The sequence below is a fragment of the Gossypium hirsutum genome, chromosome A05 (genome assembly GCF_007990345.1).
Source record: "Gossypium hirsutum isolate 1008001.06 chromosome A05, Gossypium_hirsutum_v2.1, whole genome shotgun sequence".
Classification (NCBI taxonomy): Eukaryota; Viridiplantae; Streptophyta; class Magnoliopsida; order Malvales; family Malvaceae; genus Gossypium; species Gossypium hirsutum.
Window position 1 is genome coordinate 7,581,636 of NC_053428.1, and position 26,648 is coordinate 7,608,283.

General features: G+C 32.5%; 1 protein-coding gene and 2 long non-coding RNA genes across 3 annotated transcripts; 2 read left to right on the top strand and 1 right to left on the bottom strand.

The window, feature by feature from the left end:
• The first annotated feature begins 6,616 nt into the window (after positions 1 to 6,616).
• On the top strand, positions 6,617 to 13,386 carry LOC107959222 (serine/threonine-protein kinase Nek5). The gene is made up of 14 exons (XM_016895221.2): positions 6,617 to 7,088; positions 7,159 to 7,225; positions 7,318 to 7,383; positions 7,518 to 7,564; positions 7,676 to 7,721; positions 7,810 to 7,890; positions 7,967 to 8,009; positions 8,146 to 8,195; positions 9,353 to 9,434; positions 9,507 to 9,556; positions 10,055 to 10,128; positions 10,344 to 10,395; positions 10,506 to 11,171; positions 11,257 to 13,386. Exons 1-14 carry the CDS (start codon positions 6,991 to 6,993, stop codon positions 12,994 to 12,996), a joined length of 3,162 nt encoding a protein of 1,053 aa, XP_016750710.2. The 5' UTR covers positions 6,617 to 6,990; the 3' UTR covers positions 12,997 to 13,386.
• A 1,032-nt stretch (positions 13,387 to 14,418) lies between these two features.
• LOC107961378 (uncharacterized) lies at positions 14,419 to 15,109 on the bottom strand. Its single transcript, XR_001701277.1, has 2 exons — positions 14,963 to 15,109; positions 14,419 to 14,662 (listed from the first exon to the last, which is right to left on the bottom strand). It is a non-coding gene; the product is annotated as an uncharacterized lncRNA (long non-coding RNA).
• Positions 15,110 to 15,666: 557 nt separating this feature from the next.
• Positions 15,667 to 16,716, top strand: LOC107959221 (uncharacterized). Its single transcript, XR_001700777.2, has 2 exons — positions 15,667 to 16,460; positions 16,559 to 16,716. It is a non-coding gene; the product is annotated as an uncharacterized lncRNA (long non-coding RNA).
• Positions 16,717 to 26,648: the final 9,932 nt, after the last annotated feature.

A 26,648-nucleotide genomic window follows, 5' to 3' on the forward strand; every position in this document is an offset into this window, starting at 1 on the left:
TTATTATTATACACTCAACCCTATAAAATAACATCTCTTATTCAATTTAATTTTAATTAAATTATTTAAAAACAAATAAACATAAACATTGAAACTTACTTAGGGCTTATTGTAATAAATTATATAAAATATTAAATGAATCAAAATATGACATAAAACATCACTTAAAAAATATTGAAACATAATACAAAAAATCTTTAATTTTTTTTTAATCATGGGGAATTCTCCAGAAAGGACTCTTTTAAATTTAGGAAATATCTCAACCGAGTTTCAATATTTTTCAATCCAAGGATTAAAAGAAAGAAGAAACTCATAATGAATTTGGGGTAACTTTGAATGGGTTCTACATTTAAATAATAATAATAATAATAATAATGATATGACAATGATTGATTGACATTATATATATTCATAGCAGCAAGTCATCAAAACATTTATTCTTATAACAAAATTAAATGTGAGGTTTTCAACAATTTTAATTAAGGCTTAAGGTCTAGTTTTAGAGTAATAGTGAAGCAATGAATTGAATCGATTCTTGATGTTAGATCCAACTAAAACCCAACTCTTTTTATTATCTGTTTTCTTTTATTTTAATCTGTTGTCTTCTCAACCAATGATTTAATTCCAGTTGTTTGAATGAACCCTGCTCTCTTTTTTCTCTGTTTTCTTTTGAATAGTAGTGTATTATTATTTTAGTAAAATAAATGGTTCTCTTTTGCAAATGAGTTTTTTGTTTCACTCTAAAGTAATTCTTGAGGGAACACAATAATTTAGTCTCTTTTTTTTTTAATTTTAGAATAAAAAATTAAAAGGAAAAATCATTTTAAAAAAAGAGAGTAGGATTAATAAATTCAAGGAGTTATAATTGTTGAAGAATAGCATGTGAAAGTGAGTCCAGCCAGTAGCGAAACAGTTTTATTTTTTGGCAAATTGGACCACTCAACCCACGTTTATAATATCGCACACAATCTTTAACAGTAACATGCTGCCCTTTGGGTTTTAGCCTTTTAATGCTGCCTGTCCTCACTTTCTCTGTCAATGCCCTCTACTCCCCAAATCCTTCCTAACAAAAAACCAAAATCTTTTTTTTTTTATTATCATTATTATTTATTTATACTATTATTAGAGTTTACCATTGACAACTGCAACTAAAACTACTAACAGATTACATGCCTGTTAATATAAAAATCAAAGTAAATTGGTATTGTTTATTAAAAATTTTATTCATTTGTACCTTTAAGATTTGGTCTAGTAAATAGAATAATCAGATAATGACGTATATCTAATACTGACGCATAGAGACTAATTTTTAATAATAGAAATTGATGAAAATTTTGACAGAAACTGTTTTGTTTTTTTATCTAGTATATAAAAAATAATTTATCTATTTTTCTAATAGAAAAATAAAATGCAATTTAAATAGTAGAAAACCTTCAAACTCTAATAGTTGGGATGTTTGTTGAAGAGACGACCCTACTACCAATAATTTGTTTAGGGGTAAGTTTTGGTACATTGAAGAGAAGTAAATATTATATTAACCATTGGCTTCTTTTGGGGGTATTTTCCCTTGCTTTTAGGCAAGCCTTTTATTTCCCCCAGTGGCAATGGTGTGGTTATGGTATCCAAGAGGATTAATTCCCCACTTAGATCCTTTCCTTTTTTGCCTTTTTCACTTCTACTGTTTTATTACCAGCAATAATTCCATTTCTTAAATTTAATTATGTTGGTGGTGACATATCCCAATTTCATATGATCTGTGGGACTAACAATAGGATTAGACCTCAACTGAAACTTATGCATTGTATTAACCTTTTTTTAGATTTTTCCCCTCTCTTTAATTCATAACAAAATCTTCCCTGTCTCTCCAATAGTGCCAAACAACAGTTTCACTTTAAAATCAATTACTCTCATAACCATCACTACACGAAACAAATAGAAATATGGATTTTGAAATCATAGTTAAATTTGTTCCCTCTAATAAATCTCAACTCCAAGAAGACATTTCAATGGTTAAATTTTGTAAATTGGAAATTTTCAGATTAATATCCAATATCCTATCTTCTTAAAAATAATATGATACCAATATAACATATTTTATAAACATATTAAAGTAATATAATAAATACTGCACATGTTTCATTCATTATAATAAATTTAGATTGTAGGATGAATTTTTTTAAAATTTAAAATGTTTATATATATATTTGTTCTTTTCTAGTAGATTTTTAAAAAAATATTTTTACATTTTTGTTAAACATTTAAAACTAATATATCTAAACCTTAAACATATAAATATTCCATAAAGCCAACATCCTGCTTGTAATTTTCTTTAAACAACAAAAAACCACTAATATATCAAAATTTCAATCACAAGACAATAAGCACACTAGTAACAATAATTTCAAAATAAAAATATTAAATTTTTTATCGGTCCTAATTTCTTTAAGGGTTTATAATAATCAATTCTAATTTATTGGAGGATTTGTATTAATTAACCTCTAAAAATTGTTACCCAATCACCATGTTAAGAATTTAATACAAAATCAACAATCAAAAAATCATTCAATAAAAAAAATCGTGCATAAAAATCTTAATCTATCGTAATAGAAGTCATAATCCTAATTTTCAATAAAGCATGAAAAGAAAAGAAAGAGTTGTTACCAAAATGGGAGACCAACATGAAAATATTGAACAATTAAACATTTATCTAGTAAAAATTCTAAAGAGTAAGAGAATAAAAAAAATTAGACAAAAAGATGACAAGTTTTAGAAGAAAATGAAAAAAAGAGGAGGTTTTTGAATATTAGTGACTTGGGAGAGATTCATTTATTTTTATATAAAATATTTCATTTCAAAAAATTTGACGGGATCAATTTTTTTTTAAATTAATACATCAATTATATAATAAAATTTAAAAAAAAACATAAGTACTGTTTTTGTAGTTTAATTGATCCTACAACCTTCAACATGACTTTACTACTGATAATTAAGTATCCACACCTACAAGTATAATCGTGACTAATCTTCTCTTCATTCTTCAAAAAAGTAAACAAGTAATTATAAAATAAATTCTATTCTCATGAGTAAAAATAATTTTGACCCAATCATTTGTATTTATTTTATTTAAATGCTCGCAAATCGCAATTAGTTGCTAACTTAATAAGACAACTAGCGAAGTAAAAATCAATAAATCAACTGAACAAAGACAGCTAAATACGTTCATTAGTTTTGGTCTACAAATCATTATTGGCAATAAAGTATAGTACTTAGCTCCTCTTTTGTTTATAGCTAAGTAAATAAAATGTGATGATAGCAAGAATAAAGACAATCACTTTATTAGGGAGCAAAAGTTTGTTCACTATAATTGGAGTCCTTTTATGAAAGTCAATTCGTATAGTAATTTTGTAACATAATTCACAAATAATATGTTACTTGATTCATATATATATTTATAGGAAATTAAATGAGAAGATCTTTTAACAAACAATTATAACAAATTGATTTCTACTTATTTATATTTAGTTAAAAATAAAGTTTAAATTTTTTTAATAAACCATTTGGGACCCTATTTATTTTTTGTTATAATATAATTAATAATTTTTTTTATAAAAAAAAGCATATGTATCTTTAAAATTAAAGATTATATTTAAAAATATTTTTTTAAAGTAGTGTTTTGGAGGGAGTTTTTTTTTTAAATTAAAAGGAAGGTTATAATAATTTTTTAAAATATATAAATACTTTCCAAGCAATATTTATTAATTTTTAAAATGACTTTTTAGATTTTTTTCAATTAAATATTAGTATAAGATTAAATCAGAATTCAAAAAAAAACATATGTATCGTCCACACACAGTCGCCAAAAAGAAAAGAAAGGTAGTGGGGTCAGACGGGAAAGACACGACCCAAGATGTATGCGTCATTTCCCGTAGCAGCATGTGCGCATGTTAGCGAAGAGCAAGGTGGGGAATAATCCAGACCTGGCAGGAGCGGAGCGTGGGAGACAAACTGGGCCAATGGGAAGGCGCCATCTAAGACATCCATGTCAGTATTATTTAACATTGATTTCAAGGAAGGAAATTTTTATTCTCCTAAGAACCGGTGCATGTTAATACTCTTACAAATAGGGAGGGGAAAAGCTGCATCCTGCTCAAACAAAACAACGCTCCATCTTTCCATAATGATATATAACATTAAAAGCTTACCATTATTCTTTTATTTATTTAAAATAAGGTTTTGCAAGTCACTCTTATCTCCTGCTAACTTATATTATACACTAATCATTGCTTTGGATTTCTCAACTATTTCGGATGGTGTAACTTTTTGCTGTTATTTTTTTAATTAATTTTTTTTATATTTTTATATTTATTTTAAGATTAATTATTTGAGTTGAGGATAATTTTTTATAGTGTAAACATAAATGTAATATGATACACTTTATTAATTAAATTTATGGTGTTCATGTATTATTTATCATCAATTTGATAATACGGTATTATGGGATAATAATTATAGTAAGAATTTTTAAAATAAGAATAATGAAAATTAAAATAATTTTAATCATTAAATAAAAATAAATAGTTTTAAAGTTTAGATTTTATATTTATACTGTATTAAAATAAAACCAGCAATAATCAATCTTTCCCTTCTTCTTTTTTACCATGTAATCGAAGTCTTAAGATAAATTCTTTTTATAATCTTTACTTCTATATTTAAAAAAAATAGAATGAAAAGTAAAATATTAGGATTATTAAGGTTAATCAATTGAAGTATTAAATGTTTATTTTAAACCATTTATTTTAGTAAAATAATTAAAATCATTTTAATTTTAATTATTCACATTTTAAAAATTCTCACTATTATATTTTATGAGCCATATAAATTATATATCCATAAAGAAAAACAATGAAATTGAATACAAATAATTTTAAAAACGTAAACGTCATTTTTCTTGCTTTAAGAAATTCCAACAGTTTTTTTTTTCATTCTTGTAAATTCCAACAGTTTTTTTTTTCATTCTTGTCTGTAAGGAGAAAAAGAAGAAGCCGAAAAACTTAGTGCACTTCAGTTGTGGGCCTTCAATGCCAACTACATTAATTGCTCCCGCCTCACATTAAAATCCACTAAAAATATAAAATAAATATAATATATAAGCAAAACAGAAAATGTTATTCTATGGGTAAATTGCACAAATAATTACTCAATTATAATTTTTTATTTTTAGACACACAAAATAAAAAAATTTCAATTTATGTATCTACATTACATAGTTTGGTCATTTTGGTCACTCCTATTAGAATCACAAACGACAAGTTGACATGGCAATTAAAAAAATCGATATATTTTAGACCTCAACTTTTACAAATTATATTAATTTAGTCATGATTTTAAAAATTTAACTCTCAAAATTTATAAATATTCTTAATTTGATCCTACTTCTAAAAAATTCAAAGAAATATATAAAACTACATAAATATTTTTTAAAAAATATAATAATAAATTAATATTAATATTAATATTAAATAAAACAAAAAAACTCTTCCCCACTCCTCGGCACAGGACTTTGAGGGTGAAGACCTTTCGCTACGAAGATTGATGAATGTATTGAGAAAGCAATAGCTGTGGGTGGAGGGACCGGGGTGGGGGAGGTCCGGTGGGGAAGAGGGATGGGGTTGGGGAGTTTTTTTTTAAAATATTAATATACTTATTTTTATTTAATATTAATATTAATATAAAATTTAAATACATTATTATATTTTTTAAAAATATTATGTATTTATTTATTTTTTTGAATTTTTAAAAATTAAGATCAAATTAAAAATATTTGTAAATTTTGAGAATTAATTTTTTAAAATTATGATTAAATTGGTATAATATATAAAAATTGAGGGTTAAAATTGTTATTATATCAAATTTTTTAACTGTCATGTCAACTTGGTGATTGTGATTCTAATGAAATGACCAAAACAACTGAATTATGTAACGTGAGTTAGAGCTGATCATGGGCCGGGCGGCCTGCCCGAAAAATAGGAGGGTTTTTTGGGTAAATATATAGGCCCGAAAAATGGGTTTGGGTAAAAAACGAGGCTCGTTTAGAAAACGGGCCGGATCTCGAGTAAGAGTTTTTTGGCCCGGGCCCGGCCCAAATTATATATTAATTTATTTTTTTAATTTTTTAATTATTTTAAATTTTTAATATAACTATTTTTTATTATATTGTTAATTTGTGTGTTGTTTTAAAAATTGTTTTAGTATTATTTTTATTTGTTTTAATATTTGTTTTAATATTTTTTAAATATATTTGATTTATTATATTTTTAAAATTTTTTATTTAATGAAATAAGAAAAAAAATTTAATATGGGCCGGGCCCGGCCGGGCTCGGGCTTAATAATTTTATTTCGGGCCGGCCGGGCCCGAGCCTAGTAGATGGGCCTAAAATTTTGTTTGGGCCCGGCCCGGCCCATGATCACCTCTTACGTGAGTACTTAAATTGTAATTTTATTTTAAAGTGCCTAAAATTAAAAAAAATCATAATTGGATGGGTATATGTATAATTTATCTTATTTTTATTTAAGTTAGGTATATTACAACACTTTAATGTTTATTAAATTCAAAGGATTCCAAATTAATCCCATAAGCTCCACCTCTCAGCCCACTTTCCCAAAATAAATAATTAACTAATGAGAGAGTTAATTAAGCTGTTCCTTTGGTTAACTATCTTGCTTAGTTACTTAACCACCTTCTCTTACTCTACAAAATTCCTAACTGAAAAAAACAGCTTCAAATTTGTTGTCCTCTTGTTTCCTGCTATAGAATAGAAGTGAAGTGAAGGAGAAAGCTTAAGAGAACTAAATAGCATTGGAAAATGGAGGAGAAGATTTCGATGTCTTTGAAGAATCATGATTTTCGTTTCTTTATTTCGTCTTGATTGCTCTTTTTGTTTGTTATTTTGATTTGGAAAAAGAAAAAGAACAAGTAAAGAGTTAAAAGCAATGGAGTCTCGAATGGATCATTACGAGATCATGGAACAGATCGGCCGCGGTGCTTTCGGCGCTGCCATTCTCGTTCACCACAAATCCGAGAATAAGAAGTAATTTTCTAATTTCTCACTTTCTGGATTTTTAATAATGCGTTAAATTTTGTTTTTCTATAATTTCCAGGTATGTACTGAAGAAGATCAGATTGGCGCGGCAAACGGAGCGTTGCAGGAGATCGGCACATCAAGAAGTTAGTTTACTTTGTTTAACTAATTCAATCTGTAATGTTAGAAAGTTTACGTTTTCCAGTTTATAACTTTGTTTGACTTTTGTGGAATGTAGATGGCACTTATATCACGAGTCCAGCATCCTTACATTGTTGAATTTAAGGAAGCTTGGGTTGAGAAAGTAAGATACGATCATAGGATACTACTTCTTTTGTTAGGAATCTCGAGTCAAAATCTACTTTTACTTAATAGTTTTTTTAATTTGTGACTGGCCTCTTTTTATGTTGATTTTGAGTTTTTTTTACTGTAATGCAGGGTTGCTATGTTTGCATTGTTACTGGATACTGTGAAGGTGGAGATATGTGAGTTTCCTAGCTTGTATGGTGAACTTTGGTTCAGAGCTTTTTGTTCTTCAATATCAGCAATTTTTTAAATGTGTCAATATTGTTCCTTTTGTTGTTCCTTTTTAACAGTGCTGAATTGATGAAAAAATCTAATGGAGTCTATTTCCCCGAGGAGGTAATTTAATGCCTTGTTGATTTTAAAGTTATTTTCTTCGTGAGTTATGACTTGCAAGTTAACACCCATGACTGTAAACGTTGTGCAGAAACTCTGCAAATGGTTTGCGCAGCTTCTTCTGGCTGTTGAATATCTGCATTCAAATTTTGTTTTGCATCGCGACCTAAAGGTCTTGTTTTAAATTTAGACTAGCCTTTCTGGTATCATAATGATGTATGGGCTGACTTTGGCACTATATTTTTCAGTGTTCCAATATTTTTCTTACCAAAGATCAAAATGTCCGCCTTGGTGAGTTCGTCTTTTCCCTTTTCTTATTGTTTTCTACAGGTTCCCTCTCTCACATTTCATCCTTGAGCTATATTAGATTTCCTACCTAATTTCATATTGTTATCAACAAATTTATCCCTTGTCTGTACTGGTTTAGGGGATTTTGGACTTGCCAAGACTCTGAAGGCAGATGATTTGGCTTCCTCGGTATGTACCATGTAATAAAATGAAATTTTTATATGCTTTTTGTTTTTAATCTTTTTCATCCACCTCCAAGGATGGAACAGATTTTTGGGTTCATTTTTCTATATTAAGCATTTAAGCTTATGCTACTAAGCTTAAAAGTAGAGATTTGTTAATATTTATTTTCTGTTTACTGATACCTCAATTTTCCCATACGTTCTATAGCAAAAATCTTGCATCGAACCATGGTTACTAATAAACTATCTAATTCATCAAATGCTCCAATTGTTGAGGAACTGATAGAATCGGAAATTAATATAATTCGGTGTGCCACAGCTTGCAAGATGATCATTATAATCAGAACAACCAAATGAACATAGGTAATCACTTTTTTCTTCAAGGAAAGAATTAAAATGAAAAAAAATTGATTATTCTTTTTAGCTTACATTACAATTTAAGGGGAGGAGATGTCAATATTAAGACTCAAACTTTGGATCTTAAGGTGCTAACTCAGAGTTTCAATCACTTGCTTTTTTGAGTTATTAAAAAATAAAAAATTACAAAAAAATCAATTGCTAATTCTGGGATTGATGTTTCAGTTGCTGAAAAATTGAGAATACATACATGCAACTTCCAGTTACCAAGCTTATATCTGACGGTTGGATGGATGTACTTTTGAATGGCAAGTATTATTATTATTGATGGTGGGTTGGGGAGGAATGTCTAGGGTTTGACATCACTACATCGATAGCTTAGATGACATCACCTTGCATTAGTAGTTTAACATCAAAAAAAAAAAGCTAAAAACTGCAGAAGGATATTCCATATTAGTAAGTGTACGAAGATGAACAGTATCTTTAGAGTTAGATTTGTACTCCTCAAGCCCCAATACCTGATACTCGGAACGTTTGGACAAAAGCCAGTGGGGAGGAGGGAGTTGAAACTTGCATCTTCAACCTCCAATGGTGGGGGTCATGACAATGACCACTAGTCTACAACCAGGCGTACTTAAGCCCTTTTATTGACGACCAACCATACTTGGACCATTTTCAGTGAAGACAAAATTTATATACCTTTGATATCATTTTTTTTCATTTGTTTATTTATTTTTCCTTATATAAGAAAATGCTAATTATTTGTAGTTTCAGTGCAATTTAATAGTTGTTTTATACATGGCTCAGGTAGTTGGAACTCCCTATTACATGTGTCCTGAACTGCTCGCAGATATTCCTTATGGTTTCAAGTCTGATATTTGGTCTCTGGGTATGTCTTTTCCTAAATATGTGTTTGACATGGGTAAATATTTTTCTTTTTTAACCGCTTCTTGTTGAACAGGATGCTGTATGTATGAGATGGCTGCTCATCGCCCTGCTTTTAAAGCATTTGTAAGAGTTCTCACATTTCTTTTGGTCGAATCTGTTTCTTGTATCCTGGAATGGGTTTACATTAACCCTTCTTTTAGGTGTAATTATATCCATTTTGGCAAGTAGCGTGTATTTCATTTGATATTATATTAAAACAAGAAAACTGTAAGAGTTCTAGTTTCTCCCTTTTATCTTGTTGTGAAATATTCACCATTAACAAATGTAGCAAAACTTTGTATCTGTTGTTTATCTTAATTAGGAACGAGCAGTAATCCTGTGCTAGGTTCAAACAGTTTCCAGGAATTAGTAAAAAAAAAAAAAAAACAGTTTTCATGAATTCAATGCTCGTCTCTTTTAAACAGTGCTTTAAAGTTCTTATGGTTGTCTACTTGACTGGTTTAAAGTAATGTCCTCCTCTCATTTGAGAGGTTTTCTGCAACTGCTAATTTTATGCTTCCACTAACCACGTAAATGATACAATTTTAATTTGAATAACTTTTATCAAACTTCTTGTTCTAGGACATGGCAGGGTTGATAAGCAAGATAAATCGTTCCTCTATTGGCCCTTTGCCTTCTTGTTACTCTCCATCCTTGTAAGTCTTAATGTGCATTTTAGAGCTCACCATTGTTTGTGTGCATGATGACCTGAGTATTACGCATAATTTTTTTATGCTCTACTAATGCTCTTATATCCTTGTCTGTTTTTTCTTTTTCTTTTAATTATTCTTTCATATACATGTTTGGACAAAGTTAAGGTCTCTAAATCCTCTGTACATGATAATTAATTTGTTTAATGTAATACACACAGGAAAACACTTATCAAGGGCATGCTAAGAAAGAATCCAGAGCACCGACCAAGTGTAAGAGTTTTTTGTTTAAAGTCTAAGAATGCTTTCTCAAAAAAAAAAGGTCTAAGAATTCTACATCTGCAAGAGTTCGAAGTAACAGTTTGAATTTTCATTTTGATTAGGCATCAGAGCTTTTGAAGCACCCTTATCTGCAGCCGTATGTTGATCAGTATCGTTCATCCTTCAGCTACCCTTCAACAAATTGCTCCTTGGATAAGCATATTTCCACTGGTCGTGAATCTCGTGATAATAGGAAAAATATGGCCGAGAGTCACAGCAGTAATAGCTCATGCAGTGATAAAGATAGTTTACTTTCAAGTGACAGAAACACTGCCACAATGGTTTCAAATAGCAATAGTAAGGCCACTGACAGAGATTCAATTTCTAATGATGAGGAAGGAAGCACTGAGCAGCACCTGCCAAGTAAAGAAGAGAATGGCCCCATTGTTTCCACAGGCAAACTTGATGAAAAAGGAATGACCAAACCTTCTTGTATGGAACAGGGATCTAACGTTCAATCAAAACAACCAAAAACCATCAGAAGTATAATGATGGCTTTGAAAGAAGGGAAAGTAAGAGAAAGCGGTTCCCCAATGAGAGGCAGCCGTACAAAATCTGCAGGTGGATTGACTCAAAGAAATAATGTAGAGGCATCACCCAAAGTTCTCAAACCACCTGCTCCCAGTCCGAGTTCAAAGTCTAATGCAGATACACCAACTGTTGCTTCAACAAAATTGCCATTAGATTCTGCAAAAAGGATACCAGGATCACACCATTTGAAGCACCAGGTATGGCTGCTTCCAGTAAGTGTTCCTATTTAAATCTATTATGTTATCAATATCCTCGCTTATTTTGCAAGATTCTGCTATCCAGTTACCTTTAATTGAATCCTCCCCAAAGGCCAAACCTAGACATGAAGGGATTCCTCAGCCTGCGCCTGGGACGCATGTTGCTGAAGATGTACTACCTTCTAAGCCTAGGCAAACAACTCCTCCTTCCAAAGTTGCAAGAAGATCACCTATTACTGGAAGAATAAAACATGCTGAAAGTGATGTTTCAAATGGGGCAAGTAACGGACCAAAGTTAGGATATAGTGAGATAAACCAGGAGTGTGAGGTTATTCCTTGTCAAATGCTTAACGGTCGCATTGCAAATGCTTCTAGGGGTGTAAAACCAGAGGCTGAGATAGCTCTAATGGCAGGTACCAAGGCGGCGCAAACAGATAGCAGCAATTCTGACTCATCTTCAATCTCAATTCAAGCATTTGAGGTATGTGATGATGCAACAGCCCCTTTCATCGACATGACAGAACAGGTGCATGATTACGAGACAATCACCGACATGAAGAGCTTGGAATCATATCCACCATACAGTTCACCTGCTCTGAAATCAGACAAGCCTGAAGTTCTTTTGAGAGAAAGCCATGGGTATGACCATAAATCAATCATGTCTTCAACTGAAGAGTCTAGTCCAACCAAGGATCTTTTTCATTTTACTTCAGTTGATGCTAAAGTGAGTCTGAATGCCCCTGTGGACCTTCCAGGCGCGGTTTCAGAAGAAATATATGTTCATAAAGATGATTCCACTTCAAGCTGGACAATTAGCAGGCATGATGCTTCATTAATTCAGACAAGTTATATCAACGATGCTCCTTTAAGCGGAGTAAATAGACGGGATGGTCTCCTTATAAGCGACACAAGTAGTAGGGATAACACCTCAATAAGGAGGCCGAGTAGCGGTGATGATCCCCCTGTAAGCATATTAAGCAGCTGGGATGATACCCCGATAAGCAGGTCAAGTAGCAGAGATACCCCTGTAAGGGGGCCAACTATTGAAGAAGATTTCCCCATTATCAGGTCAAGTATTAAGGACGAAACTGTGTCAAACGGACCTAGTAGCAGACTTGATATGATGCACCGTTCAAATCTTTCCTCTGCATCCAGCAGCGATGACAAGTTCACTGTGATGGAACTTGTCTCATCAGTTGCAGGAAATATGCCTTGCAGTTCCCAACCAATTTCTTCTACCCAAAAGAACACACAGCCAGAGAAAAGAACAAATGAGCACAACCCAACAATTGAAAAACCAGCAGTGACCTCTCCTCCGGTTTTCGATGATGTTATACATGTTATAAGGCATAGTAGCTTCCGTGTTGGCAGTGAGCAACAGGGGATGGAAAAAGCGGAACCGGATGTGGATGTTGGGAATTTCATAAATGTAGTGAAAGATGAATTGAACATGAGAAACATGACTAGTCCAGTGACCCTTAAGTCACCAAGTTCAAAATCAATTGTTTCAGGTTATGGCGGTGTTAAGGAAGAAGATGTTAGGAACTCCAATTCCTCATTTGCAGAATCTGGTTCAACAGAGGTGGTGAAGGAAGAGGAGACAGCAGAAAAAGAAACATTGGATGTCAAGTGTGATAGGCAAAGGGCAGAGGCACTTGAAGGACTTCTAGAATTGTCTGCAGAGTTACTACAAAATAACAGACTGGAAGAGCTGTCAGTTGTTTTGAAGCCATTTGGGAAAGACAAGGTGTCCCCAAGGGAGACAGCCATATGGTTGGCCAAGAGTATGAAAGGGATGATGATTGAGGACTGTCGACGGAGTTAGTTCATGAATGATCATTTTTTTTTTTCCTTTAACATATGAAGGTTGGCGGCCGGATCAATTGCAATTAAACGCACTCCAATAAATGGCAGAGCTGTTTCATGAATTACTGTTCCTGGGTAAGCTTTTATTGCCTGGTTTATTCACATTGATGTCGTAAATTGTAAGTGTTGGCTTCTTAATTAACCATTCATATCTCCTTTCACCACTCCCCACATGTATTTCTGAAAAGAACAAATCAGATGCTGTGTTTTCACTTCAATTCTGTAATTCTTTAAGTGCATTTTATTGCTGCTGTTGTTGTACATAGTTGAAAATACGAACCAAGTAAACTTCTTCCTAGACACATGTTATGGATATGCTATATAGAGTGCAATTGTTGGTTATGGTTTTTATTAGTTATCCGAACCCATACGAATACGAGATCGCAATCCGCAATTACTGTCAACAAAATTTTATTCAACGGTAGAAAAAAGAGATGTAATAATCTGAAACTAAAATCTTAAAAAAAAATAAACATTATTGAAGGGTAGAAAGGAGAGTCCAAGGTGTAGGATAACTTAGGTCCAGGTGTTTTTATTTTGGTTGTCAAATTACATAAACTTTCAATTTCATTGTTATATTTTGGTAATTCTCTATTAAATCATTAATGGGAATGATGATGTGGTATTTTTTAATTATATAATAACACATTTGATTTTAAGAATTTATAAATTTTATAAATTTAATCTTAATTTTAAATATTTTAATAAATTTTAATTTTCTATAATTATAAATTTTATTAATTTGATCATCAAATACATCTTCTATAAAAAATAAAAATAGATAGCTTATAATCAAATATAAAATATCAATCATAATAAATATCAATAATGAAGAGAATCGAAAATAATGATTTTAATAAAACATCCTACCCACCTTTGTTATAAAATCGTTGTCGAAGATGTTTCTGTGATGGTCGTCTATTGATTAACTCTATTCATTTGCATAATTTTAATAAATTAAATTTCATTTGACTGACTTCAATCAAATACAGCTTTACATGAGTTTGGATTTAATCATATTTTTTATTTTAGCTGTAACCTGTTTTAAATTGAAAAAGATTTTTATCCTTGGGAACAAATCTATTTCATTGCAATTCAGTTTTGTTAGCAATCCAATTTTGGGAGAAAGAAATATGAAAGAGACTGCTTTTATAGAATGGACTTGGATGCTTTCATAGTAGTTTCCTCGTGGATGAGAGGCAATAGGGAAATTCTACTATTTCACCCCCACTTTTGGTCACTGTTTAGGTCTTTTGACTTTTCACCTTATTTATTTCCACCCTTTATTCTAATAATGAAATGTTTGCTTAACCAAAAACCAAAAACCAAAAACCTCACCTGCATCAAACATCAAACCCAGGCTGTTTTAATGTCTAAAATATTAAAGGCAACCCATCCTCAAATATTATTATCACTGTAAATTACAAAATACTCCAAACATATTATTTGATAAAAACCCCATGCATATGTAGTGGATACATTGGACAAACGATCGAGATGAGGACTCCCTTCTTTTCCTCATGAGCAGTTGGATCATCATTGATGTCAAACGCATATGCGTTTACCGTTTACAATGCTACACTTAGGACTCGGCCCTGGCCTTGGCTTTGGGCTGCTACCCTTTTCTGCACCACTCAAACCCCACTTTGTTTTAACACTCAGACACATATACCATTAATTTGACAATCAAAATACTCAATCTAGGATTTATATTAATCACTTTTCAAATATAGTCTTTCCCAAAACTTACAAATTGAATATATTTAGATATCCTTTTGCATCAACACGAAAACCAAATACTTAATATTAAAGATGCAATTTTAAGGGAATTCACTAACAAAAAATCACAAAACACAAGGATGAAGATGCAATTTTAAAAGGATAAAAATTTTCTATAAATTAATTAGTAAGCAATTTGATCTTACTTAGGGCAACTAGTGGTCGAGCTGAGGCAGTTGCAGTGAAAATAGCAAGACTGAAAAGCAAGAGAATGCAAGCTATAAGAAATGCCTTCATTTTGGGCATCATTAATTTGGATTTTGTTTCCTTAATTTCCTTCCTTTAGTTGTGTAAATAAAACATTCTTCCCTCCCCATTTTATAGGCAGTTCTAAATTCAGAGTTTCAAACTATGATGATATCATAATCTTGACTTTATCACCTTAAATTTATTTAAACACAAAAATCCTAAATCATAAAACTATTTGCATGTCACCGCACACATTTGACTACAACATTTTTATTCATTCAATTAACCTTACAAATTTAAACCACCAAGTTTTCAAATCTTATTCATTATAGAATGCTATCTTTTAGAATGAAAAAACAAACATACACAAATATTATTATCACTGTCAGTTTGAATAATACCTATGGTTATAAAAAATAAATGCCTTGGTAAAAATTGAATCAAATTTCATTGCTTCCATCTTTATCTATTAATATACCCTATTCATTTGCATGCTTTTTTAATCAATTAAAATTTCTCTTTTCAGTTTGAGGTTTACTTCAATCAAATATTGGACGTCCAAGTCCTACATCGGTTTTCTATTCTTTTATTTGAATCTATTTTTTTAAAGTAAATTCTACTGGGCTTTTATTATTAAGAAGAAAATAGAAAACACATTACGAGGCCCAGTTTTGGTATTGACTTTATGGACTGTATCTTACTTATCGGCCTAACAAACAAAACCTAAATTAAAATAAACAAAATCAAATGAAAAGACAACTCAATTAAAGCTGCAGAAAAAGGAAACCTAAAGTAATAATGCTTAGCCGATTTCCAAGGCACAGCTAGACACCAACTGCCTCTTCTTATCATTTCCAACGTCCCTCTCTGTGCAGTCGAATAGCCTCTCTTTTAGTTTTCATTTCTGCTATTCAATTCTTCCTGCACAAAATCCTCTCTAATCTGGGCATATTCTCCATCGTCCTTCCGGGTTCAAATAGGAAAGGTCTGGGTTCGCTCTCAACTGGTATGTTTCCTCTCCTTTCTTTAAAGATTCTTTTGCTACTTTGTGGGCATGGACGTTGTCTGTTCTGTTTATAAACTGGAACCCAATTTCATGAAACCATGCTTTCTTGCTTTGAATGTCACTGATTATCGCCCCGATGACTAACTTATCTTGTTCTTGTGATTGGCATTTTTTTAATGACTGAGCGAGAATCTCCCCTTACCACGACTGAGCGAAGGTCCAACGATATTCCTAACTTTACAGCCTGTAGTCCTATGTAGGCTTTGACTGTGCAAGGCAATGGAACATTTGAGTGTAATACAGTTTTTGATGCCAAAAGTTCCCCCAAATAGTCCCAAGCCACCAAACTTGAAGCCGGTTTAAAGTTTTTTTTATCGAAGGCTGCGCCAAACTTGGTCTCCGCCCTAGTATTAATTTCTCGACTACTATGATTTTTGTTTATGGTCAAGGTACTTGATCTCTCTATTATACCTATAAGTTCAGCCATATAGCTTTGTATTCTTTGTGATAACTCTCTTGCTGTCTCTGTTTTCCTTTCATGGATGAGTCTGTTTCTCGAGTTCCTGATGAGCCATATTCCACAGAAAACCATTCGGCACTGTTCAGAAGAGCAACTGTAATACTCTGAGAATTTTTACATTAAGATATTATCCTTCATATAGTGAAATAAGGAAATAAAGTGACAAAAAGGGAAATTTTGAGTTATGTAAGTATTGGGAAGTATATTATGATATATTAATTCAAGAAAGGACTAAATTGTAAAAGTGAGAAGTTTTGTTGCACAAGAGTAAATACTCAAAATTTAAGAGTTAAAGTATAAATATGAAAAAATTAAAGGATTAATAGTGTAAATATTTTAAGGGTGGAATGATTTAGAAATTAAAGAAAATGGATAAATTAGGACCAAATTGAATATATGAAGAATTATGATGGATTAAATTATAATTTTACCAAATTTAAATGATGACTCAAGGATAGAATTTTAAAAGATTATAACGGGCAAAATGGTCAATTAGAAAGAGAGAGAATTCTAGAAGTCAATAATGATATTAGAGATATTTTGATATTTTATAATTATTTAATTAAATAATATTTTTTTAATATTTTAATAAGATATTTTATTAGTATATAAAGAAAGAAAGATGAGGAATTCTCATCCATCTTTTATATGCAACCAACGTTAGAAGAGAAGAAAAGAAAGAAATTTTCTGTTTTTTACAATTTGGTCTTTTCACCAAAAATTTACCATTTTCACTTTAAAATCAAAAGAATTTCCATAGCCATCAAGAGAGAAAGATGACAAGGATACTATGAGGAGTTAGAATATCAAATTAGATTCAAAAAATAGAAGTTGGAGGAGAGAGAAAGTCAAGTTAAAGATTGAAATCAATAGGACAAAGTAAGAACATCAAGATTTCAATATATTTTTAAGCTTGTTATTATTGAAAAAGCATGGAAATGATGTTATATAGTAGAGTTTTCTTACATAATGTTTTATGTTCTTAATATGTTAGTGAAGGGAAGTAAGAGAAAGTGATGAGAAATATTATAGAGAAAGAGAATAAGGGTGTTATAAACTTAGTAATCAACATTTTTTACTAAAACAGTTTTGGACAGCAGCAATAGTCTAAATTTAAAAATTCACCAAAAATTGTAAAGTTTTAATTAAAGGTTAAATAATATATGAAATTAAAGATTATTTGTTCTAGTTTCACTAAAAAAATGGTATAAGTAATGAAATTGTAAATTGTGAGATATAACAATTTATGTGACGCCAGATCAGATTGATTTTGGGTTCCCCTGTTCTGACTTTGGAAAATTATTAAAAATTGTATAAAAATAATTATGGGCTTAAATTTATATATTTAAATCCTTAATGAGTCTATTTTCAAGAGAAATTAACGGAAACATCATCCGAATCCCGTACTAAAAGATAATTTTTAGTAAAGAAAGGTTGAAGCTGTCAAACAGCAGAATAGAGATAAATTTGAAGATTTTACTGTACTTTTTGACTAAAGTATAAATTCTAGAATTTTAATGGTTGAAAGATGCCATGGCAACATGACAGGAAATAAACAATACCATGGTTGAAAGATATCATGACAACATGACAGGAAATGAATAAGACAATGGTTGAAAGATACCATGGCAACATGACAGGAAATGAATAAGACCATAGTTGAAAGACACTATGACATCTGTTGAACAATTGATATTCAAGTAATATGTATCAGATGACGAGTGGTTATATGAATTGGTTGTAAAAAATGGTTATGTGAAATGTTTACAAGAATTGGTCATATGGAAATATATGTAAAAAATAGTTGTATGAAATAATTATAAAGATAGATAAACAAAATAAGTATAGGTACATGGAATTTAATTTATATTAAGTTTGATTTGAACTATTACTGAAATAATTATACATAAAATATATGGAAATGATGGTGCATGAAATATTGATATAATGAAATGAATGATATATGCTTATGAAGAAACAATAAGAGAATGATATGTTTCATGACATTTACATATATGATTATCTTTGATATGTTGATACAAGGAAATTATGTAAGTTGAGACAATTATTAAACTCAAGTGTGACATGTCTAGAAAATAAGTATATCAATGTTGAATTTATATAAAATATGTGCAAGTATACTAACAATGTTGTTGTTTGATGCTTAGACAAGTGCCAAGCTATTGATTGAATGGTAATACGTTTATTTATATGATGCATTAAATCGGTAACTATTTAATTAAAATTTTTGTTAAATGATATGTAAATCCTAGTAATGCCTCGAAATTCTGTTACGGCGACAGATACGAGTTAGGGATGTTACAGCAACTCTTAAAGATCCAGGTAAGCCAGTCCCGTGCTATTTAGTACCCACGAGAAGCCTAACATTTGCCATACCTCTGTTGTTATAGGACATTGCCAAAAAACGTGAATATTGTCTTCTTTTCCATTTTTGCATTGAGGACACACTGCATTAGCTGTTACTCGTTTAGATCTTAGGTTGACAAGAGTAGGAATATAATTTCAAGAAATACGTCATATTGTGATTGTAATCTTCGTAGGCAACTGTAGATTCTAAAGTTTTTTGTAGAAATCTTTTAGATCGGTTTGTTTTAAAATATTAGGATCCAAGCTAGCCTCTTGTAATAGTTTATAGGTGCTTCTTACTAAAAATTTACCGGATGGCTCCCCTCTCTATACTTGGAAATCATCATAAGGTGTTTCCGAAAGAAGGTTCTGCAAGATTTGTTGAGCTATTTCTGTTGGAAAGGTACTTTTAATTAACTGTCTTCCATGTTCTTGTTAAAGCTTCAATTAAGTCTGATACTAACTCTATTCTATTGTTTTTATTGCTCCGTTCGTCTGTGATCTGTCCTTTGATCCATCTATCTTTCCATACAGAAATTCCATCGCCTCTTCCAACTTTCCAACCCAGTCCATTCTGTAGTAAGCCTTTTACAACTCAGATACTCCTCCAAGTAAGTGAAGGTAAGTTCCCTAGTTGAGAATTAAGAAAATTTGACTGCGAATAATATTTAGCTTTAAAAGCTCTCACCAATAACGAATTCGAATAAGTAATAAGGCACCACCCCTGCTTGGCTAATAAAGCAATATTAAACTGACTAAAATTTCTAAAACCAAGGTCCCCTTTATCCTTTAAGATACACATTCCTCCATGTGCACTAATGTATTCCTCTTTTCCCATGCCCCTTTTGCCACCAAAACTTGGCAATAATACCCTCTAATTCAACATATAACGAAATTGGTAAAAGAAAACAAGCCTTTATGAAAACTTCCTTCCCGCCTTAAGAGAGGCGTCTGGCACTCCAATTGTCAGTCCACTTCTTAATTCGATCTTTTAAAATCTGGAACGATTCTTTTTTTCTTCTTCCAACCATATTTGGTAGTCCAAGATAGCGTTTCAGGTCATTTGAACTTCGTACCCTCAAAATGTTTTCAACTGCTTGTCTATCTTCCATTACTGTATTGTTTCTAAAAAAGACAGTAGATTTTTCAAAGTTAACATATTGGCCTGAACAGATCCTGTACTCCCTTAGAATTTCTTTTAATAGTGTGGCTCCTCTACTAGTCGCCTCGCTAAACAATATGTAGTCATCTGTAAATAACAAATGTGATATTTGCGGACCTCATCTGCTGATTTTGACTCCTTTTAATGATCCTTCTGTAGCTGCTAGCCGCATTAAACAAGAAAGTCCTTCTCTACAAATGAAAAAAAGAAATGAACTTAAAGGATGTCTTTGTCAAAGTCCCCTAGACGGTTGAAACTTTTCTCCTATACACCCATTAACCACCACTGAATAAGGCATTGAAACTAGACATTTCATAATAGTATCTATCCAATTTGTCGCGAAACCCATTCGAACCATCATTACCTTAATAAAACTCCATTCAACTCTGTCATATGCTTTACTCATATCTAATTTTACCTCCATAAAACCTTTTTTTTCCAATCTCTTCTAATTCAGTGTATGGAGAATTTCATAGGCTAGAAAAACGTTATCTGAAATCAGCCTTCCTGGTAGAGAGCACTCTGAGCCACATCAAAGCATATCTCAATAACTCCTCTGAATTGATTTGCAATAACTTTCGCCACAATTTTGTAAATCACGTTGCACAAACTTATAGGCCTAAATTGCTTCATAGTAAAAAGATTGACAATTTTTGGAATGAGTACTATATATGTCACATTTATCTGTTCAACCTCTGTACCATCATTGAGAATTTGTAGACAAAATTTGACCACATCATCCCCAATAATATGCCAGCACTTCTGGTAAAAAACAGCTGGTAATTCATCTTCTCCTGGGGCTTTTGTAGGACCCATCTCAAACACCGCATATCTAATTTCTTCCTTTGTGTATAGTGCTGTGAGTCTTTGATTGTCCTTCTTAAATATACATCTTTCAATTCCAGATAGAAAATGGTCATAATTTCTTCCTGCTTCTGACGAAAATAATTCTGGAAATAAGAACTCCAATACTTTCTATTTCCTTAATAATCTTCGTTTCTCTCCCTTCTTCATCTTTCAGTTTATGGATAAGGTTCCTTCTTCGGCGTTGTGTTGCTTGGCTGTGAAAGTATGTTGTATTCTTGTCACCAAATTTCAACGAATCAACACGAGCTCTTTGTTCCCAATAACGCTCATCTTTCTCAATTTCAAAATTCAATTGAATCTTCGCATCAATCAGTTCAGCTATCTTTTCATCATCTCTTTTAGCTTCTGTTAATTCTAAAAGTATGGCTGTGAGAAAATCTTTTCGCCGTCGTCTTTCTAATCGTCTGTTTTTATCCCATTTTTGTAGCTCATCCTTTAGCATATCTAGCTTTTGCAACAGATTTCTTGAAGATGTTTCCCAACTGATTTTGACATTTTCTTCAAATGACTCTTCCATTAACCACCATGCCTCGAACTTGAATCTCTTTTTGTTTGGTCGTTTAATAACCTTTCTCGTATTAATTAAAAGGAGACAGTGATCAGAAAAAGAGTGGATTAAGTGTCAAATAATTACCTCAGGAAACATGGCCATCCATTCTTTGTTGGCAACTCTTCTATCTAGTCTTTCTCGGATATTAGTCTCAGGTAGGTTTCCCTTCTCCCAAGTAAACCAATTTCCAGAAAACCCCACGTCAGTTAGCTGACAAACTGACAAAACATTGCGGAACCTTTCCATTCTTCTTTCATCTCGAGGTAAACCTCCTATTTTTTTCAAAACTGTACATGATCTCATTGAAGTCCCTGTATATAAACCAATGAGCTGTCTCACCAGTGTATAAATTTCTCAAGTTTGCCTAAGAATTATGTCTGTCTTGCACATAAAGAGATCCATAGAAACCAGTAAATCTCCATCTACCTTTTGCTTCATTATCATCAACCATCACATCAATATGTCTTTTGGAATAACTTTGGAGCGTAAAACCAATCTCGTTCCTCCATTCTAGACATAAACGTCCACTAGTGCTTTCAGAATTGACTTCAATCCCATTTGCATAACCACATGTATAACAAACTTTTTCCATTTGACTTTTGCATAAATTTGTCTACATAAAGAAGACTACTTGGGGATTTTGTACCTTCAGCGTATGCCGAAGTCTTCGAACAGTCCGTGGGCTCACCAATCCACGGACATTCCAACGTAAAATTTTTATTGTGATTGGTCGGCTTGCCTCTTGGCAGTCGCCAATGATAAATGGTTGATCTCCAACAGTATCTTATTTCTGACTTCCGTATTACTACACTTACCTTTTACTACTGGCTCTTCCATCTCCTTTCTAGCTTTTTTCTTTCCTTCTTATCCAATTAATACTCTATCTTTCAGGTCATGCTCCATATGAACTATAGTTTTAGTTGATAATATTTTTCCCCCAAATACTACCCATCCATCAGTTTGTCCTCTAAGTTGAATCCCAAAATTGGATTAAAAGTTTGTCCATAATCTAATTTTTTGTCTCCCACGGCCCACAAAGAATTCCTTGTCAAAGAACCATCATTTCTGTTTTCGTTCGTTTTCCAATTGCCCTCTTTTCTCAACTAAACGCTGTTCATAGCTAGATTCATTTTGGACTGAGCTCTTAAGGATAAGTCCCAACCCATTTCACTAGTCTCCATACCTAACACCATCTTAGCTTCACAAAAAGAGTCGTTATAACCCAATCAACCATAGTAGAAGCAAAATAGTGACAATATTTCATATTTGAATTTTACATATGTGCAGTTTCTGTAAAACCTAATCTGCTTTCTCCTTTTTAGCGGGCGCCTTACATTAGTCTGAACTCTGATTCCCATATAATTTCTGTTCTCTTTTTCCAGATTCGAGCCATCATATTCTAAAAATTTCCCTATGAAATTTCCCAGTTGCACAACCAAATTTTCAGAAAAGAGGCCAATAGGAACATAATGAATCTGCACCCAAAAGGGCAACAAGATTAGGGAAACTTTTAAAGGATCTTTCCCCCACTGTAATTTATGTAGAACTAGCAAATGATTATTGAATGTCCATAGAACTCTTTTTAACACCATATCCATAACCATAACATGGTAAAATTAAAATAAAAATCGTGTTTCTCTTAGATCTCGAATTTGAACCCCCGTATTGGATGCCACAAATTTTCCATAGTACTTTTCATTGTTGGAAAATTAATTATGTTTGGCTCAACTTGAATTTGTAGGGCTTCTTCCTCATCTTCATTAAGAGTTAATTCCGCTAAATCGGCTTCCACTTTTTTTAGATTCAAAATCCTACCTTGGAGTTACTGTGCTAATCAAGACCACAACGATTATTGAAGTAGATCGCTGTCACAAATAACAAAACAAAAACAGAAGAAAAGAAACCTAAGAAACGTGCCAGAGAGGCAAAATATGCCATGCTAGGATAGCAGACTTTTTTATTATTAATACATTCCAACTACTAATATTTAAGTTAATATATATTTATACTTAAACATTAAGAATATATATAATAATATATATATAATAAACTTATAAATATCTAACTTATGTCAACTCAACTTTAAGTAATGGCATAATTGTTTCTTTGGCCCCTTTAATTTTTCTTCAATCTATAATTTAACATTCACCCTATATGCAATTTAGTTCTTATACCTAATTACTTTTAATTCTAGCAAATTCACTTAATCGACACCTAATTAACTATACAATTAGCTTCGTAAATATTTATAAATATTTACAAGTCTGATTTACAGGAACAGAGTCTCGAGAATGCATTTTTTTTAATTTAGTTCTTTTTAATTAATTCACTATCTAAACGTTAAAATTTCCTAACGAAACTTTAATACTAACTCAATGACACTCTGTAAATATTTATAAAAATATTTACAGCTCAATTTATAAAATCAAGGTCTCAATACCCCGTTTTTTACCCAATTTACCTAATAAATTCCCCTAAATCACAAATCATTAATTCAAAAGTCTTCCTAAAATTACACTTAACTCATAGATAATAATTATTAAAAATTTTAAACTCACTTGTCAAATTTAGTGGTCTCAAACCACTGTTTCTGGCACCACAGAAAATTAGGCTGTTACAGACCGGATGATGGGTCGTTTGAAGTTCCGACCAGGATTGGACCACGTAGTGATGGGAGGGGGTGCTCAAATTTTATGGTCATTGAAGAAGCGGAATATTCCTCTAGGTTTTGGGATAATGAAGGGTCCATGTGTTTAAAAGACCGACTAAGAAAAACTCAAGTGCAAATTGAAGGTCCTAAAGTGATATCAAAATATTGAACGAAAGAAACAAAAAAAAAATCACAATGGTCCAAAATTGTGGTACAACACCCACAATTGTCCACTTTAGAATTGCCAATGCTTAAAAAAAAACCCGACTGAAACTCTGGACCCATTTGACGGTTCACATTTGAAGTTGAAAACCAGAGCCCAAATACTGACTAGCTCTAGAATTAGTTACCCTTGGTTTGGATCCTCCCATATAATCCGACTCGATAAAATATACCCATTTGTTTTCCTTCGGCAACGATGTTGTGTATAATCCTTTCAACCCGTTTATTCATTATCTCATTCTCCCCCACTGCGATTCTCGCATTCAAAAAAGGCGTTGTACACTTTACCTTGGTGAAGCTGATGCATTTTTTCTTAGTCGTAACTAAACAAGCTCTCATTTCGATATCTTCGCACTGCTCTCTTTCCATGAAGTCCATTGGTTTCCAACCAATTCGGGACTGCCACCAACCAAGTTTCCACTTGTTGGAACAGTGATGGTGAACCCAATTCGTGCACCTTCCTCGCATTGAAATATGATTTTTGATTTGCAGGATTTGTAAGCAGCGACCTAAGAAGTAAGGTTTTTGAAGGCAAGGATGTATGGATTGGATGATGGGTTCTCCGAAGTTTTGTTCAGGATTGGACAACAGAGTAATAGAAGGGAGCGCTCGAATTTTATGGTTGTCGAAGAAGCAGAATATTCCTCTAAGTTTTAGGGTAATGAAGGGTCTACGCCTTTAAAAGACCGACTGAGAAAAAACTCAAGTGAAAATTGAAGGTCCTAGAGTGATACCAAAATATTGAACGAAAGAAAAAAAAAACCACAATTGTCCACAATTGTGGTACAACACCTACAATTGTCCACTTTAGAATTGCCACTACTTAAAAAAAACCCGACCGAAACTCTAGACCCATGTGACGGTTCACATTTGAAGTTGAGAACCAGAACCTAAATACTGACTAGCTCTGGAATTAGTCACCCTTGGTTTGGACCCTCCCATATAATCGGACCCAATAAGATAGACCTATTTGCTTTCCTCCTGTAATGATGTTGCGTGTGCCATCCTCTCAACCCGTTTATTCATTATCTCTTTCTCCCCTACTGGTATTCTTGCATTCAAAAATAGCGTCGTACACTTTACCTTGGAGAAGCCGACGTATTTTTCCCTAGCTGTAACCAAACAAGCTCCCATTTCGATATCTTCGCACCGCTCTCTTTTCGTTAAGTCCATTGATTTCCAACCAATCAGGGACTACCACCAAACATGTTTGAACTTGTTGGAAGCAGTGATGACTCACCCAATTTGTGCGCCTTCATCGTATTGAAGTATGATTTTTGATTCGCAGGATTTGTAAGCGGCGACCTAAGAAGGAAGGTTTTTGAAGGTAAGGATGTATGGACTGGATGATAGGTCATTCAAAGTTTCAGTTGGGATTGGACTATGGAGTAATGGGAAGGGGCGCTCGAATTTTATGGTCACTGAAGAAGCGGAATATTCTTTCAAGTTTTGAGGTAATGAAGGGTCCATACCTTTAAAAGACCGACTGAAAAAAACTCAAGTGAAAATTGAAGGTTCTAGAGTGATTAAAATATTGAACGAAAGAAAAAAAAACTACAATTGTCCACAATTGTGGTACAACACCCATAATTTTCCATTTTAAAATTGCCACTGCTTAAAAAAAATCGACTAAAACTTTAGACCCACGTGACGGTTCACATTTGAAGTTGAGAACCGGAGCCCAAATACTGACTAGCTCTGGAATTAGTCACCCTTGGTTTGGACCCTCTCAAATAATCTGACCCGATAAGATAGACCCATTTGCTTTTCTACGGTAACGATGTTGCGTGTACCATCTTTTCAACACGTTTATTCATTATCTACTTCTCCCCCACTATGATTCTCGCATTCAGAAACGGTGTCATACACTTTACCTTGGTGAAGCCAACACATTTTTCATTAGCCACAACCAAACAAGCTTTCGTTTCGATACGTTCACACTGCTCTCTTTTCGTTAAGTCCATTGATTTCCAACCAATCAGGGACTGCCACTAAGCGGGTTTGCACTTGTTGGAAGCAATAATGGCACACCCAATTCGTGCACATTCCTCGCATTGAAACATGATTTTTGTTTCACAGGATTTGTAAGCGGCGACCCAAAAAGGAAGTTCTTTGAAGGTAAGGATGTATGGACCGGATGATGGGTCATCCGAAGTTCCAGCCGGGATTAGACCACCGAGTAATGGGAATGGGCACTCGAATTTTATAGTTGTCCAAGAAGCGGAATATTCCTCTAGGTTTTGGGGTAATGAACAGTCCATGCCTTTAAAAGATCAACTGAGAAAAAACTCAAGTGAAA

What these genes read in the sequence shown, in the direction of transcription:
- LOC107959222 (XM_016895221.2), top strand. Translation starts at nt 6,991, where the DNA reads ATGGAGTCTCGAATGGATCATTACGAGATCATGGAACAGATCGGCCGC. An exon ending in GGAGATCGGCACATCAAGAA is followed by an intron (nt 7,226 to 7,317) that starts GTTAGTTTACTT and finishes TGTGGAATGTAG; the next exon opens with ATGGCACTTATATCACGAGT. An exon ending in GAGTCTATTTCCCCGAGGAG is followed by an intron (nt 7,722 to 7,809) that starts GTAATTTAATGC and finishes AACGTTGTGCAG; the next exon opens with AAACTCTGCAAATGGTTTGC.